Source organism: Malus sylvestris, chromosome 17 (assembly GCF_916048215.2).
Source record: "Malus sylvestris chromosome 17, drMalSylv7.2, whole genome shotgun sequence".
Classification (NCBI taxonomy): domain Eukaryota; kingdom Viridiplantae; phylum Streptophyta; class Magnoliopsida; order Rosales; family Rosaceae; genus Malus; species Malus sylvestris.
Genome location: NC_062276.1, coordinates 31,468,108 through 31,485,971, shown reverse-complemented (window position 1 = coordinate 31,485,971; position 17,864 = coordinate 31,468,108). Strand labels below are relative to the sequence as shown.

At 38.1% G+C, this 17,864-nt stretch overlaps 1 protein-coding gene, 1 long non-coding RNA gene and 1 pseudogene across 2 annotated transcripts; 2 read left to right on the top strand and 1 right to left on the bottom strand.

The window, feature by feature from the left end:
- Positions 1-92: 92 nt before the first annotated feature.
- Positions 93-1,257, top strand: LOC126611025 (uncharacterized). Its single transcript, XR_007618668.1, has 3 exons — positions 93-292; positions 717-902; positions 990-1,257. It is a non-coding gene; the product is annotated as an uncharacterized LOC126611025 (long non-coding RNA).
- A 1,449-nt stretch (positions 1,258-2,706) lies between these two features.
- Positions 2,707-9,413, top strand: LOC126611005 (uncharacterized). The gene is made up of 4 exons (XM_050279191.1): positions 2,707-2,960; positions 3,053-3,162; positions 6,898-7,269; positions 8,310-9,413. Exons 1-4 carry the CDS (start codon positions 2,834-2,836, stop codon positions 9,222-9,224), a joined length of 1,524 nt encoding a protein of 507 aa, XP_050135148.1. The 5' UTR covers positions 2,707-2,833; the 3' UTR covers positions 9,225-9,413.
- Positions 9,414-11,012: 1,599 nt separating this feature from the next.
- Positions 11,013-13,146, bottom strand: LOC126611006 (cytochrome P450 736A117-like; annotated as a pseudogene).
- Positions 13,147-17,864: the final 4,718 nt, after the last annotated feature.

Sequence of the window (17,864 nt, the reverse complement as noted above, 5' to 3'; positions counted from 1 at the left end):
TTTCTTCTTCGATTATTTTCCATTTGGCCAAGGCCCGGAAATGTTCATGTTTATTGTCATTTATTTTTATGGCTTTATATGACCTGATGCGGCGGCATATATTTGGCGGATGTCTTTTATTTCAGGGAATGTGGATCAATCCGTCCATCTTGTAGCTGGTGAAGGGCTAGAGGCATATCTCCCTCTTGCTGACATGATTGATATTACTGCCGAAATCCAACGCCTATCTAAGAGACTTTCCAAGATGCAGACAGAATATGATGGACTTAAAGCTCGGCTCAGCTCTCCTAAAGTATGAATATTTTAACTCATGTTTAAGCGCTAGGCAGTTGGCATTGATCGGAGAAAGTATTTTACATGTCTTGTTCCCTAAGGATCCATTGACTGAAATGATTGGATTTCAAACCAAAATTAAATAAAAACCTAAAACATTTGGTAAGATGAGTTTAGAAATTTTGGATAACCGGAACTTTTGGAAATTTTGCCAACATCAATTCTGCCTGCTTGATACATCCATCATCTGGAGTTTCGTTAAATTGTTTGCATCATGTGTTAAATGAAAACAAATAAAAGTGAGTTATAGTAATTTCTTGTTATGATGCGTGCATGTTATGTTGAGTCCTTTCTTTCTTTAGCATAGTCGTTTGCATGCTGTACATGCTGTTCATGTACGCACATGTATCATACCTCTGACGATATCAGCTTTGCGCATGCAGTTTGTGGAGAAAGCTCCTGAGGATATTGTCCGTGGAGTTCAATAAAAGGCGGCAGAAACAGAAGAGAAGATTCGAATCACCGAAAACCGATTAGCATTGCTCGAATCAAGTGTTCTGGTCACATAATAAGATCCTCAGTCATCTATGCTCCATCAGCTTAATTGGAAATATCCCACTGCCAGATTGGTACTCACTTGTCCCTGGACTCGACCCTATGGTATTTGCATCTTCTGCATTGTGCACCACTGATCGGTGAACGCTTTTTCTCGACAGCAATTTGTTACCATCGGTGTGCAGTAAGCTTGGCTTTGGATCAAGAAGTGCGGATGCATAGCAACTCCCGTAACCCATGTCAACAAAAGAGCACTTGGTACACTGCTTGAAGTGGCCGAAAGATGCCGCAATTGTTGTTTTCCTCTTGATAACGTTCGTCCATCACTCTAATCTCACATTTTTCTTTCAATTAAGGGTATATATGTAGTTTAGGCTCTAGCCAGTTTTGTGCTCTTTACAATCTGAAGTCAAACATTGATGCCTCAAATTTATCAGCGGAAAAAAGTGAAAAATTAGGGTCTGTTTGGTATCTTATTAAAAAAAAAAATCATAATTTTTCAAAACATTTCTAAAATTTAGTCTAAAATTGTGCTATTTACAATCTTAAGTCAAACATTGATGGCTCAATTTATGAGCGAAAAAAAAAGAAGTGAAAATTTAGGGTTTGTTCGCTAACGTTTTGCAAAACAAGACTAGTCTCTGCTCGTTCTCTCTACAGCCTAAAGGTCTAAGCCATGCATATACTTAAAAATGCTGATTTAGTGGAATGCTTCAATGCTCTGCGAAACTAGTTTCTCCACTATGCGAAGTCAAGTTTCTCTGTTGTGAAGAGGGTTTCTAACTACCGTGATCTGTACGACATCTATTTATTTATTTATTTTCTTACAAAAACGTTAAACCTAAGTTTAGCGGGAGAGGATTTCTAACTATGTCATTTATACGACATTTTTTTTTTAACAAAAACGTAAAACTCTTGTGTATGTTCAATACTCATTTTAAAAAAAATGTAAAACACAAAATTAATTTCTTAATCATATAATTTTCATATCCTTATTTCTCCCTTAATTTTTTTTGAAGATGCCTTTAGGACAAAAGGCAAGAGGTCCAAATTGGAAGAAAAAAGAAGATGAAACTTTATGTGAGGTTTTGGTTGCGATTTCTAAGCATGGTGTTACGAGCAACGGTCAACCTTTATAATTATTTTGGTTGGTGTGTGTAGTTAAGTTTGGTTGGTTAGTTTGTATATTGAAGTTTGACTGGTGTTTGTATATTGAAGTTTAGTTGGTGTGTGTATTGAATTTATGTTGGTTGGTTTGTATATTAAAGTTTGGTTGGTGTGCGTATTAAAGTTTGGTTTGTTGGTTTGTGTATTGAAGTTTGATTGTTTTTTACATCTTGTCAAAAAAAAAAATTTTTTTTTTTAAATTGAAACATTTGTACAATTGAATTAAGATATCATAACTCAAAAGTAAATAAAATTCCGTTAAAACCATTTAATTTTTTTACATTTTGATTGTTTTTTACATTTTGTCAAAAAATTTTTTTTTTTTTAAATTGAAACATTTGTGCAATTGAATTAAGAAATCATAACTCAAAAGTAAATAAAATTCCGTTAAAACCATTTCACAACAATTAATATGTTTTAGACCTAAAATTTAAGTTTGAAGGATTAGATGATATTCATTGTTCAAAACCTAAAATCTGTCTTAAGACACCTAAAGAATACAGCCTATTGTGCGGCTAAGTCCATCATTCATCTCTCTTAATGTCGTTTGTTAAAAAATAAAAAAAAGATGTGATATCTACACACTACACACTTTTTTTTATTCTCACACACCTTTTATTTTTAATTGTCGAATCGAATGAATCGAAAAAGATCAAAAGACATAAATTAAGCATGGTGTGAGGATAGCATCCCTATATAAAAATATTATTAAAAAAAATGCCTCAACACCCAAAAATCAAAACCCTCGAAAATCCATCCCCCCAAGTAGAGACAAACAGCGCGTCACTTTCACAATCCGGGACAACAACCTTCTAGCGGCGTCGCCGGAGGTGAAACCATGGCGGCAACTGATGAATTTGCAGACCTTGAACGCGCGCGGGAGTTATTAGATCATGCAACTCGACTCCAGTACGAAGCAAAGCACCTGATCATGGCTGCAATCACCAAGCGTCCATCTCCGCAAGGTAAATTTAACCTTTATGCTCTGAGTTCCGCTTCAAAATTTGCCCACCACATGCTCGGCAAAATGTCTCACTGAGCTAATCTATCCGAACAGGCCAAAATTCTGCTTGTATTACTTCCACCGTACCGGGGATCTCAGCCCAACCGAATTTTACGCTGCCACAATCGGTTTTCCGGAATCCGGACTCGATACGGATGATAGATGTTATGAACCCGAAATAGGTCTCAAATGTGATTGTCTTAATCGGTGATTTAGAGAGTTAATGGAAGGTTTTATGCTTTAGTTTTTAGTATTAAGGATTGTTAAATATGCCAGTTGGCATTTTAAGGGGTGGAGTCTGTATAAAAGGAGCCCAGCTACCAGAAAACAGGGCAGATCAGAATTTACACAAAAGAAATATAAACAAAAATATTGGAGCTATGCTCCTTCTACCTTCCTCCTTCCCTCTTCCTCTCTATCCTCTGTGTTACTTGTAGGTTGATTAAGGGCCTAGAGATTTGGATATAACAATGGTATCATCCTTCTCGAATCCTGGTTTCCCTCCTGTGCACACCCGCCAAACCGCTGCCCCTCGTCCCTCTTCCCTGGAGGATCGTGTTGCTTCCTTGGAGGCTATCGTAGCCTCTTTACCTTCCCTCATCGCCGATGCGATCGACGCGGCCTTCGACAAGACCTTCGACAAGGCCTTAGCCAAGGCCTTCGATGCCTCTTTTGCAAAATTTCGTGGGGAAATGCTCTCTCGAGGTACCGGGGAAAGCATCTCTGCCCCTCTTGGCAGCAATCATCATGGTTCTCTTGCGCTTGATCCGATCCAGCTACCCCGGAGCCCAATCTGTGCTGAAGGAGCCCAATCGCACCTTATTCCGTCGGCAGTCCAAGCTCCACCACTGCTCTCATCTTCACCGTTGTTGCGAGCACTAGCAACTTCGGCTGTCAAGCTACACTCGAAGGACTCAGCTGCAGCTACAGTTTCTCTTCCGGCATCGAATACAGTGATTCATGCTTCTACGATGACCATTACTCAGTGGCTAATCCTAACTCACTCGTTCCCCGATACCACAAAAACTGGATCTGAGGTATTGCTTTTGTTTGGTGTAATTGCATGCTATACTGGTCATAGTGCGATCATCTATCATGCTTTCTTGAATGCTAAGTATGGCTGGGTTAATTGGTATTTTGTGGGAAAGTTTGTGAAAAAGGATTGGTGTGCAGCTACACTATTTGATGAAATGTCTAAGAGACAGGGTGAAGAAAATATAACTCTCTTCAATTTCATTTACTATCTCATACATCACCTGCAAAGGCTTATTCCTTGTTCTATCACCTCCAATCTCAATAGTGCTTGTGCAAACCAGTTGACTATATATGAGCCATCCCTCTACGTCTACGTTGCATCTCAGTCATTGCGGAGCAATCTGGATGCCTTAAAGTTCTTGATATATGGTTTTGCTGCTAGTGCCATATGGATTAAACAAGTGGTTAAAGAAGTTTCTTATGAAGAAAAGGCCAATGTATCCCATGTTGAGATCAAGATTATTGAAAGCCAAGGCTTAGATGAAAAATCTTCCCCTGTAGACATTATGATGTTTCAGTTAGCTAAAAGTGTGGTTGGCATAAATCAAACTACACACTCTGTTGGTTTGGATGATATTGCGTTAGATGCACAAGGTGTTTTGAGTGGGGATCCTAGCAGCAGAGTACCCATAGAAGAAAGCCTTGTTAAAATGCCTATTAACTTGGGTTATGATGCTGGTTTATTTTACTTGGGAAACACCTGTTATATGCACTCCACCATACAATTTCTGCATTCTATTCCAGAGTTGAAATCCACTTTGATAAAGTATTCACATTCTGAAAGAAAAGATGAGGGGGATCAGACTTCTCAGCTGACTATTGCAACTTGTGCTTTAATTAGTGAATTGGATAAAGGTATCCAGGCTATGGCACCTGTGCAATTTTGGATGGTATTACTCAACAAATATCCTCATTTTGGTCAGCAATATAATAGTACCTTCATGCAACAGGATACTAAAGGATGTTGGTCACCGCTTTTATACATCCTTTCTCAATCTCTACGATCGTCAGGTTCAAGTGAAAGTCCAGATTCTGTTAAAGCCCTTTTCAGCATTGAACTTGTTAGCATGGTGCACTGCACAGAAAGTGGGGAAAACGGCTCAGAGTCAGTTCAATCTTTTGAGGGCCACATATCACATGAGGTGAAACATTTACAATGTCTGCATTCTACAATTGAGACCTCCTTAGTGCTTTCAAGTTGTGTGAGGCAACCAACATTTATTTTGTGCACTGGTGGGAATCCTTCAGCCTTCACTCCTACATACTCAACATTACTTATTGGGACTGAACCTCACTCCAAGAGAGTCAAGGTTACGTGGAAAGTTCAATCGGATGTCCTTCATGGAGCTATCATAGGTGCGAATCAAAACCATAGATGCGAATCATGTTCACGGGTTCAGACCATCCCTGTCCAGTGGGTCGTATCCGTGCAACTTCACCAGCATGCTTCTCCCAAACCCGCAATTTTCTATCTGGAGCAGCTGATCCTGAAGCATGGATGTCAAAGGGGGGTGAATCAGCAACGAAACAATTGGGTGAATTACAGGCAATCAAGGCTTCGTTCTATTATGAAGTCCTCTACAAAAGAAATTGCTTTTGATCAGCATTTTCAACATGCACTACAAGGTGGAATTGACAAGCTTGTGGGTGTTATTGGCCTTACTTTTGGTCCTAGGGGAAGGAATGTTGTACTGGATGAGTGTGGTAATCCTAAAGTTGTGAGTGCGGGAGTCAAATTTGGCAGAGCTATTGAGTTACCGCATGACATTGGAACTGTTGGAGAAGCTCGAATTAGAGAGGTATTCAGCAAGACCAATGACTTTGAGGGTGACAAAACAACAAATACATTGAAGAGAGGGAGTGAATGCACTAGGGGTACTTATTTGGATTTAGCATGCTCTCTTGAAGGTCACCTGGAAAGCAATTTTGGTGCTTTGGCTATTGATTTACATGCTGATTTTTCTCTGTTTTTCACTAGAAATTTTGATTTTTGGCCAGTTTGGGATCCGGGAGTTACATCGGCTAAAGCTGTCAAGCTGATACTCTATTTTCAGTACAAGGACAGCAAGCGAATGGGTGCTTTTGTGAATCTATTTTGGGAATCATCAAATGGAAGGGATTTGCTTGGTTGTTGCCAGAAGTGGAGTGAATATGAACGCCGAATTGCAACCCTTGAGTTTGATCGTGATAAGAACTCCACGGGTGTAATGGTCAACTCGGTTTCAGGAAAGAAGTCATTGCTAGTGAAGGGTGTTGTAGAGAATTTGCTTGAGAAAAGCACTAAGGTTCAGTTGCTTGATGGCACTGTTGTACCACTGGATGATAGGTCAAGGAACTATATTGTGCAAGCTCTTCGTGAGTGGTCAACTAGTGCTTTGAAACCACTGAATGATGCACCTGTTTTGAAACTCGCTGATATTGGGATTGCAACGAACATATCTGGAATTGAGAACATACCATCAGAAGGGAATGTGCTGCTGCTTTCAAACAAGTTCCCACGTCCAAATTTTTTTAGCCTTGTGGACAAGGCTAATTTTCAAGGGGGAAGTATTGTTATGAACCCGAAATAGGTCTCAAATGTGATTGTCTTAATCGGTGATTTAGAGAGTTAATGGAAGGTTTTATGCTTTAGTTTTTAGTATTAAGGATTGTTAAATATGCCAGTTGGCATTTTAAGGGGTGGAGTCTGTATAAAAGGAGCCCAGCTACCAGAAAACAGGGCAGATCAGAATTTACACAAAAGAAATATAAACAAAAATATTGGAGCTATGCTCCTTCTACCTTCCTCCTTCCCTCTTCCTCTCTATCCTCTGTGTTACTTGTAGGTTGATTAAGGGCCTAGAGATTTGGATATAACAATAGAGCTCCGGCTGGAGAAGGAGAGGATAAGGGAGGACATTATCGCTGCTGAGACTTTGCGACGGCGAGAGCTTGAAGCGGAGGTCAGGAGAGAGCTTAAGTTGGAGCGAGAGTTGGCTATTAAAACAGCCCCTGCTGAAGGACTCGGCACAATGCCGTTCGCTGCTCATAAGAACTCCGTCTTCGAACCATTCTCGTTCGGCACAATGCCGATATCGGAGCCTGTGCCCAACGGCTTCAAGTCGCGGTCCATCGCATTTGATTCGTTCTCGTTGCCACTGCTGATGTCGGAACCTGTGATCAACGGCTTCATGTCATCGCCGCCGCTACTTCCTCCTCCTTCAGACCTCGGCAACAAGAACAAGTTGATCTTACTGGTCAGTCGCATTATAACTTTTTATATTTGATTTGACAGTGTTCTGTTTATGCTTTACTGTTTATATGTGACAAAGTAAATGATAAATTGAATGATCATTTGCATTCCAAGATCGGCAATTTGTTTCGGATTGTATAATGTCACTTGAATCATGAATTACAATGAAAGTGCAAAATAAACATTTCGAGTTTGCAGGATGACCTTTTCGGGTCTTTGTTTTGCAAATACAACACATAGAGGAAGAGGACTACGCGTTCTTAGTAGCGTCTGCATTGCCTAAGGTGGCTGTGCCCATAACCGATGCTAATATTGACAAACAAGGTTTATATTGGTTTGCTATGTAGGCATGTGGTAGTCCTTTTGCTTGTGGATCAGCACTTTAAAAGTCAGTTTCAATGGGGCATCATAGTCATTCATCATGTAGATTATTTGTCCCAGATCATTATACTAGGATCGTTTACTATGACAATTTGTTATAGTGACATCAGTTTGATTAAGGTACAGAATAATCAGGATTAATGGCTCTGGTGGATCGTTGGAAATTGAATTTTCATTTGTGGGTTCTCTTGGAGGAGGTTACCCTATGTATTTGCAGCAGTCCTTTATAGTGGCCTTGTGTGAGAAATGTCGTCTCTTATGCATAACTACTTTGGAAACACAGATTCCTTCTTAATTATCTCGAATCTTTATTTTTTTATTTTTCACTCAATGCTATTAGGGTCAAGCGAACGAGTGTGCCTGCATAGATACTATTGATATTAGATTCATTTGTTGGCTTAGTTATGCAACAGCAATGTAGCATCCAAAATTGAAACACATCTTGCAGATTTGCTAGACAGCACATTTCTAGTCACTGTCATGCCTTTTCAACTTACGAATACCTCAAGTTGTTTTTCTATTATTCATTCTATATTTGCAGCAGAGGGTAGTGCACTTCATATTTGGAAATGCTGTTTAGGTTTTTACCATCAGTCTGATGTTTAGCATTGAACTGTAAAAGACCTTCTTGGTATGTACCGTGTATAAATAGCTTTGTTGCAGGAAAAACCTAACCCAAATCTTTCTGGAGGCAAGCGGAAAAGTTCACCAACAGTGGGTTCTAGTGAGCTGCCTCCATTTGGGTTGAAAAAGAAACCCAGGGAGGAATGGAGTTGCACCCTGTGCCAGGTTAGCGAAACAACGGAGAAAGGCTTAATTCAACACATAAACGGTAAGAAGCACAAGGCCAAGGAAGCGGAATTGAGAGCTCAGCAACTGGACAAGAGCTCCAGGAATGCACCATCTACACAGTTTTCTAAGCCTAAAGAGACCAATGGTATCACAAGCTCCAAATTAGAGGCCAAACAAGTAAGGAAATCACTGCTTGACCATAATGAAACCGGTGATGGTTCAGGCCAGAAATTGCAGGATCAAGGCACTTCAAAAGAGGACAAAGGGGAACCGTCAATGCCAGAAGACCAGTGTGGAGGGGATTTGAAGAATAAAGACAAGGTTGAAACGGCTGATGGACTGGAGAGAAATGAAGATGTAGCAAAACAAAGTAGATTTAAATTTTGGTGTGAAATGTGCCAAAGGGGTGCCAACAATACAAAGGTGATGTCACAACATATGAGCGGCAAGAAGCACAATGCTAGGAGTCAGAAGGTTACACCAAAGAATGTTTCAAGTGCAAGTTCCATGGTATCAGCAGAGGCTAGTAAGGAGCCAGAAGATGCTGATGCAGCCAAAGAAGCACATGAAAAGTTCAATGCCATCGTCGCAGAGCTAATGAGAGCACATAATGCTGTTCTGGCAAAAGAAACAGAGAACACTGCAGAAATTATTGTTGCAAATAGCGATAAACCAGCTGAATATAATCTTCCGAGTGCAAGTTCCGTGGCATCTGCAGAGGCTAGCAAGGAGGCAGGAGATGCTGATGCAGCCAAAGAAGCACATGTAAAGCTCAATGCCCGTTAATTGGGGACTGCCCGATTAGCGTTTCACTCATTGCAGTATCAAACCCCAATCATGTAAAGTTTTGTGAAAAACCTTTGAAAAATCATGCAACCCTAAGAGCGTGATATTCGTCTTAGGTGAAATTACAATTATCAATCACAAGAAGCAATACTCAATCCTCCGGTGATATTCCGACCGAATTACATCCAATTACTTATCTAAACATCTTAATAGTTGCTAAGCATTAAGATATAGAGACAATTGAAACACAGCAATTAATAATTCAAAGTACACATGCATAATATCATAAGCAATTAAATAAATACTACATATTCATGGTAAGGCTCGTGGCCCCATCTAGTAAACGGAAATTAGTTACGAACAATCATAAAACAAAAGAAATTTTTATTGAAATAGAAAAAGGATAAAAAACACATTGATGGAAAAATACAAATCATCAAAGCATAGCTAAGTTCTCCAAATTGATGCATTCCCCCACCCTAAAGGCTAAATAGCCTTATTTATACTACTAGAAAACAAAATCCTTCCTAGAAAAGATCTTAGAATAAAACAAGAAAACATAATAGACTAAGATAAGTAGAAAATACATCATATTCTAACTTTGAGAAATCTGCCCAGCCACAAAAAATCTCACGTTTCTGGATGTTCATGGCTCTAAAACAGACCCAAAATGACTCGAAATAAAGCTTGAGATCTCCCGAACATAATTGCGCCTCAAACCCAAAAGACATCATCTTGGACGCCAAATAAGCCCAAAACGTCATTTTGACAACACTATGCGTTGCTCCTTTATTTCATCGCCATAAATTAATCGTTTGGTAGAAAAATATTAAACTTTGATACAATCAAGTAGAAAGACTAACGAACATCCTTCAATTGGAATCACTCCATAATTTGTTTGATCACTTTTTGCTCAAGATGAATTCAAATGTCCTACATTGGAAATATAATTCAAAATATCAAAATTCTCACAAAATAACCAATAAATTATAACTAAGAATAGGATAAAATATACAGTATAATATCAACTCACCAAGATGCTTTTGTAATAATATACTTGTATCATGTAAGTCATTGATATTGGTCGTCGTGATATCGATCAAGTGAGGTTATGGGACGGCTGTGATCATGGTTTCCAAGCATGTAATTATCCAACTCCACCAGTTGTGAGCAAGGGATGATGAGGAGAGGCAGCATCATAGAGGCTTCTGTTAAGTGTAGCAAACATGAGTGCTCTAACCGTTTGACAGGTGTAATAGATTGCAAGTATAAATTAGAGCTGTAGTTAAACACACAACTGTCAGACTTGTTGCATCTCTTGCTGCAAATTTCAATTGGAAGATCAAGCAATCAGATATTGTTCATGGATTTCTTGCCGAGGGAGTACATATTGCACAACCACATGGCGGATATTTACTACTGCTCATTTAGTTTTTCGGCTGCACGAATCTGGTTGGTTTGAAACAGGCTCCACGAGCTTGGAAAGAGCTGTGTACAACTCATTTTCCTAGCTTTGGTTTCAAGCAATCCATCTCATAGTCATCTCTCTTTGTTCAACAATTTGTTCAACAATTATCATACTTGTATTATATGTGGTGTTTTTGACTGGAAATATCTTGGAATCCTTTGTTTAGGCGTTGTCGAGTTAAGAATTGGACTTCAAGAATATTGGAAAAATATTGTGGAGTGAGTCCACTATGTGGTCACCATTATATTAAGTTACTAATTGATTAGCGCTTTAACGCTTTTATATATATGAACAAAAGAAACCAAATTTAGAATACTATATACAAAATATAATAAATGCACGTATTTATTTATTTTTACTTTCTTAGCACACCGTGCTACACTTTATTCAAAAAAGAAGATGCGATCTACTCTATATATGATTATTAACCTAAACTTTATTATTGCCCTCCATATGGCATATGCAAGTAAACATGAACAAAATATGGCAAGCACATTATAAATATGGAATAGCAACCGCTGTAAGAGGGTATTTTCTACGTTTGGTTAAACCAGTAGACTCGGTCATGTCTAAATCCTCCGCTCTTGCTCCGCCATGCAACTCCCAATCGAATTTATGTACCAAATTTGCCAAACCAATTTCATTAACTGCCATGGCAAACTGAATTCCTGGGCAGCCCCTCCTGCCAGCTCCAAATGGAATCAATTCAAAGTCATTCCCTTTATAATCTACAACACTATTCAAGAACCTTTCTGGCTCAAACTCCTCCGGTTTCGTACGATTTGGGATCTCTTCCGATTTCCCATGCATTCACTATGACTTGTGTGTTGACTTTAATGTCGTAGCCATGGATTTTCACATCTTGGGTTGACTTTCTTGGCATTAGTAATGGAACTGGAGGATGTAAGCGAAGAGTCTCCTTGAACACTGCCTTCAAGTAGTGCATTCCAACCATCCTCGGTTATTATCTCGGTTTTACTTCTTGCTATTCCCCTTACTTCCTTTTGCAGTTTTTTCATCACCCTTGGATGCCTTAAAAGCTCAGACATTGCCCAGTCTATGATTGTATATGTATCAGTGCCAGCAGCAAACATATCCTTCAAGGAGAACGATCCACCGACGTTACTGAATAACCGAATTATTATAAGACTAGTAACGCTAGATAGACCATATTATTCATATCATTATGTATGACTAGTACAAAATATTTAAACTGTTGAGTCACCTATATTAATAATTCATATGTTTGTAAAATGTCACGTGATGAAAGAGATAAATATATGTATTTCTGTGCGATGTATACAAAAGAAGTTTATGCAGCACAATCGGATAAAAATAGTTGTTTTATTGAACTAAAGTGAGTTGAGTTACCAAGATGAGGGCCTTTATGCTAACTCTAGCAAGAGGAAAACCAGCTAGATTTTCTTTCTGAATCCAAAGCAAAACGTCTACAAAGTCCTTTTCCTCATGCTCAACTCCACTCTTTGCACCATCTATATGCTCTTCAACAATTCCATCTAAAAAGTCATCAAACCTTTTAGCCACCTTGTCTAGTTTAGTGCCCAAGCCATTGACACAGCTCAACCAAGCAAGCCATGGGATATAGTCCCCAATCACAAGACGTCCCAACTCCATAAACTCCCCCAAAATCTCCTTAAACATTTTCCCTCCTTCTCCACCACAATGCTTTCTCCCCAACGCAATTCTACATATAACATCATTAGTAAGAGTCACAACCATTTCAGTCAAATTCACAACTGAAGATTCGTTAGTACTGCAAGACTGATTTATTTTCTCAATCATCAACTTGGTTTCATCTTCTCTCACACAGCGAAAGGATTGTACCCTTTTGTTGGTCAAGAGATGAGAAACACATATGCTCTTCACCTGCCTCCAGTACTCACCATATGGCGCCGTTGAGACGTCTTTGTAGTTGTAGAGGAGCTTCTGATAGATGGTGGACTTGGGTCGGTCAGAAAATGTGAGGTCATGAGTTTTCAAGATCTCCTTGGCAGCTGAAGAAACAACAAGGACTGGGACACTTCCAAAATGGAGAAGCATGAGAGGGCCATGGAGTTGAGATAAGGCTTGAAGCGAGCGATGAGGGTACAATCCTAGTTGGTGAAGGTTTCCAATTATTGGGAGCTTAGGTGGAGACGGTGGTGGGTTTGTGGCTATTGGAGTTGAGAGACATTTGAATAAGAAGATCAGGAAAATGAACACAGATACTAGTGCGAATAAAGAAGATTGCAACAAGGTGAAGATCTCATTCAACATTTCTACGTGTATGCGTTTGTATTTTTTTTATACAAAGCAAGGTACTGAAGAAGGTAGGAATCAAACTCGGAACCCCAGAGATGAATGCTTTGAATAGACGGAACTACAAACCCTAAATATGTGTGGGTTTGGAAAAGAAATTGAGGACATGCTATTTGTGACACAAGTTGGGTCTATTTATAAGATTGCTTTGGCATGGTGAAGATAACATTGAACCAATCAGTAGACGGTTAGCATATTTCTTCATCAATACGGTGAAGAAATTTTTATTGTGACGAGAATACAAATGATACATCACGTATTTTTATAAAAATAATAAAAAAATTTATTTTTTAAATTATTAATTTTTTAATACATATATTTCACAATTTGTATAATAATACTTTATGCATCGTTTTTAACTTAGCGATGCATGCACGTGCACTGACATTGTCTTGTAGTTTAGTTTAGAGCAATTCCACCCATGGAGCCCTTCCCCCTGGCAATCCACTATTCAATCCACCCTATTAAACAGTAACTGCCTTAAATGAATAGTAACTACCATTAATGAACAGTAATTGCCATTTACATCTCCACCCTTGCAACCCTCCCCCTGGCAATAAGCAATTAAAATAATAGTTTTTTTTGTTTGTTTAAATAATAAAAAACCCCCCCTCTCTCTCTCTCTCTGACACAAAAAAAAAAAAAAAGAATTACAAAGCCCTCGGGCCACAGGCCCGTCGACTTCCCACCCCCCCCTTCGCTCGGCCTCCCACCCTCACTCGGGCCCTTCCCCGCTGGAGCTGCTCCCACCGGCCCTCAGGCCCTTTCTCCTCCCCTGTCGCCCGAGCAACCAGCATCCGCTGGAGTTGCTCTTATGGATTGGTTTTGGCAACCAACCCACTGGGCCCCATTTAAAATGAAGAAGTTGTACTATTTGCCTGTTTTGTCTCGGAAGATGAAATTTTTTTTCTTTTTTATTGTTTGTTTGTTGCATGTTCTGTTCGGACTTGGATCCTCTCCTGAGCCAAAGGAGAGGATCCTCCTAACCAAAGGATTTGGGCTGGCTATAATTATTATAATTTTAAAGAGATTTTCCTGTTTGTAGCCGTTGGATTTTCATCCAACGGCCCAAGTCATTTGCTCAGGAGGATCCTCTCCTTGGACTCAGTAGAGGATCTAAGTCCTGTTCTGGACATGTGAAGAGTGGCCGTGTTTAGACTCTCTTTTTGTTTGTTTGTTGCATATTTTGGACATGTGAAGATAAGATGGCATGTTTTGTGAACATAGGTAAAGTAAGAATGGTCGCAATTGAAGATAAGATAAAAGAAAATCGGTTAAAATAATTTAAATATATAAACTGAAGACCTACAAATGCTTTGGTTAGAAAATACAATTATAAGACAAAAACTCAAGAATAAAAATGTAAAAGAAGATGTAGGAAAGCTTAGAAAGAGACTTTAAGAAAAGATATAAAGTACTACTTGAAGCTAACAGAAGACCTAGCCCAAAACTTAACATATTTTTTAAAACTTAACATATTTTTTAAAATTTATACAGCCGATCCACTTAGCCAAAAAATAATTTGTAGTTAGTTTGTTTGTTGCATGTTCTATATTTTTCACTTGTGTGATGCAAAAATTTACAGTCACATAATTCATTTTTTGTGTAATGCCAATCACATCAATGGAAGGATTCAAACTTACGAGTTTTTTCAACATTAGAAAGATAAGTACAATCACGTGGTTATAGTGCCAGTCACATCATCAATGGAGGGTGCACCAATATGTGCAAGCCCTAGCACGCTGATGATCAATATGGAACTGCAACAGCTATTTGGGGGGATTTTTTACGCAAGGTCAAACTGTTGGATTCAGCCCTGTCTAAATCTTCATCTGATGTTGCCAATTCCCAATCGGACTTCTGAACTACATTTGCCAAAGCAAGCTCAATAATAGCCAAGGTAAACTGAATTGATTGATTTCGGTTCTCTTCCAATGTCCCACACATTGACTACTTGCGTGCTGGCTTTAATGTGGTAACCATTTGTTTTCACACCTTGGGATGATATTCCGGGGATAAGTAATGGAATGGAAGGATATAAACGAAGTGTCTCCTTGATCACTGCCTTCAAGTAGTGTATTTCAACCAAATTGTCCTCTGTTATTACCACATTTGTATCACATTTCTAATAGAGGTAGGGCTTACCAACATATGTAAATCTCATCTCTGTTAGAGAGATGGTACAATGTAGTATGAAAAATATGGTAAGAATAATATTTATGTTCCATAAAATAAAATGATGACACGATATATAATCAGTGAACCTTTGTTTAACTGCACTTTTTAAGCTTATTTCTTTTGAGTTATAAACTTTCCTGCCTTAATGGTTGTCGTGCATAGATTTTAGAAGTTTCAGTTTATCCCTTGTTAATAAACAGAAAGGAAAACTTTTGCTGTGTAGTATGGGAACTTTAACGAAAAGCACCCGGTACTGTTCACTTTAACGAAAAATCACATTTTTACACTAAAAAGTCAATCCTGGTACTATTCACTTTACCCTTTATTTTGTCCTTATCATTAAAACTCAAAGTTTTCAAACCCTTTTCATTAGTTTTCCTGTGTAGTATTACAGCTGAAGCTTCTAATCAAGTGGGCTTGTAAGAATATCATAAGTTAAATGCATATGTGTGTTCAGAAGGGGTTGGTTACTTTTGGGATGTGACATCAACACCACTTAAATATCAAGTAACTTAAATAATAAGTTATTCGAGAATCGAGTGATTTAATTAGTAAATCATTAATATTCACGACAATTGGTACCGTGAAGCCCAACATGCACATCGTCTTTAGAACAAGAGCAATGAACCACATCCATACAATTACATAACAAATGAAATTAATAGTCTTATGATCATCATTTGGGGTTAACTTTATAGCACACGCATACAAATTATCGAAGGATAAGGATCGATTGAGGAATTATTGAGTTAATAATACAGATGCTCAAATTATTAAGGATCCACACATACCAACCCAAAATCTAGGGCAGCAGATAACCAATAAAAGGCTCAAACAGAATCTCAAAGCCCAATAAATAAAAAGGGCAGCCCAAACCCCAACAAACAACAAGAAACCCAATTACAAGAAAAACCCTAATCTACAATATCAAAGCACATCCCGACGCTGCCAATTGTGAGCAGGCGAAATTCTCGTCCGTACTTCATTTTGCTTTGCGATGGTTAAATCTAGATTACCAATTACGATGTAATGGTATTTATTTTAATTTGTAGTGAGAGGTTTTAGTTTCGAATTTCATAGATGGTGAATTTCATACAAAATTAGGTTTTTCATTATATGACTTAACTGAACTCTCTCTTATCTTTAATGCAATGTTCTAAAAATTGACCTTGGCGGCGAAGCTCTGACCCGATTTAGACCAAAATGTTCAGTTAGGCGGGGAGGACATAAGCGCTTGCTAGGCGGCAATCTAGGCGGTTTGAATCTCGCTGCAAATCCCAAACTTGCTGTAGATTTCACAAAGGATCTACAACTTTTGATCTCGTACGTAGCAATAGATCCCCAAAAAAATTCTATAGCTTGTTTATGTGAAGATGAGGGAAGAGAGAGTGTGAAGAGAGAGAGAGACTACTGGTGAATTTTTGCAGCTCGTTTCTGTGAAGATTAGGGAAGAGAGAGTGCTGCCGGTGAATTTCTACAGCTTGTCTGTGAAGATGAGAGAAGAAAGAGTGAGAAGAGAGAGAGACTTAAACATTTCATTATGTGGTGGTCCAAGGTCAAAAGATGATGGTTTTAATTATGAAAACCATGGATTTTGATGGTTTTAATTATGAAAACCACCCAAGGTGGATGGGTGATGAGAAGGAGCAAAGGTGAGGTAGACGGCATGGTTTTAATAATGAAAACCACCTACTATGTGGGATTTTCATATTTTTAAAAGTTTGGGATATATATATATATATATATATATATATATATATATATGTTATATAAATTATAAATTATTTAGATAATATTTTGTTTTTTTTCCTAGGCAAGCATATTATATATGTACATAAAACATTCACATATGTATGTTCTTCTATAAAAAATAACATATTAGTCAATAATTATTTACATTTGATATAGTAAATTTAATTAATTCATAAAATATATAAGAAATTTACCTAAATCTGTCTAGCCGCCTAGGCGCTAGGTGCCAGCCTGCCGCCCGACTAGCGCCTAGCGTTTTTTAGAACCTTACTTTAATGTACATATAAAATATATCGTTGGACCAAAGATAAAAAATCTATTGTAGTCATATTAAAAATAGGAATGTAATTGTGTAAATCCTAGTGAATCTAGGAATATCTCTTATATTCATAATAGGAGTTGATTACCTATTAAGAGTTGTAATCCTAAAAGGGTAAGGTTTTTGCCTATCCTACTACTATAAATAAAGGCACAATGGAGTGATACAAATACACCTCACAATTAAATCACTATCTTCCCTCTTGCTACCGTTGGCCCTCTCTCTAATCCCTTAGATTAGTTCAATCAAATAGGCCTACAACACGTTATCAGCACGCTCTTACCAGAAGCTGAGGAATTGACGAATCGTAAGAGGAGGCTATCTTCCACAAAATTCAAAGGCTTTTCTTTGTTTTCTGCTAATCAAGTACGCTTAAAATAAATGAAGATATTTGAAACGTCCATGAAGAATGAAAACATTCCCCATGATGCATGAACCTTTTATGTTTATATTTTCCTTACAATATATATATATATATATATATATATATATATATATATATCATTGCTATGTGGAATTTGTGAGTCAAAGCATATAAATAAATTAGAAGTATATTAAGGTTTTTCAAAACCCTAGAAAAATTTGAAAAAGAAAGGAAATTGGG

Coding starts and splice junctions, on each gene's coding strand:
- LOC126611005 (XM_050279191.1), top strand. CDS start 2,834: ATGGCGGCAACTGATGAATTTGCAGACCTTGAACGCGCGCGGGAGTTA. Junction 2,961..3,052: donor CAAGCGTCCATCTCCGCAAG/GTAAATTTAACC, acceptor CTATCCGAACAG/GCCAAAATTCTGCTTGTATT. Junction 3,163..6,897: donor ACTCGATACGGATGATAGAT/GTTATGAACCCG, acceptor ATAACAATAGAG/CTCCGGCTGGAGAAGGAGAG.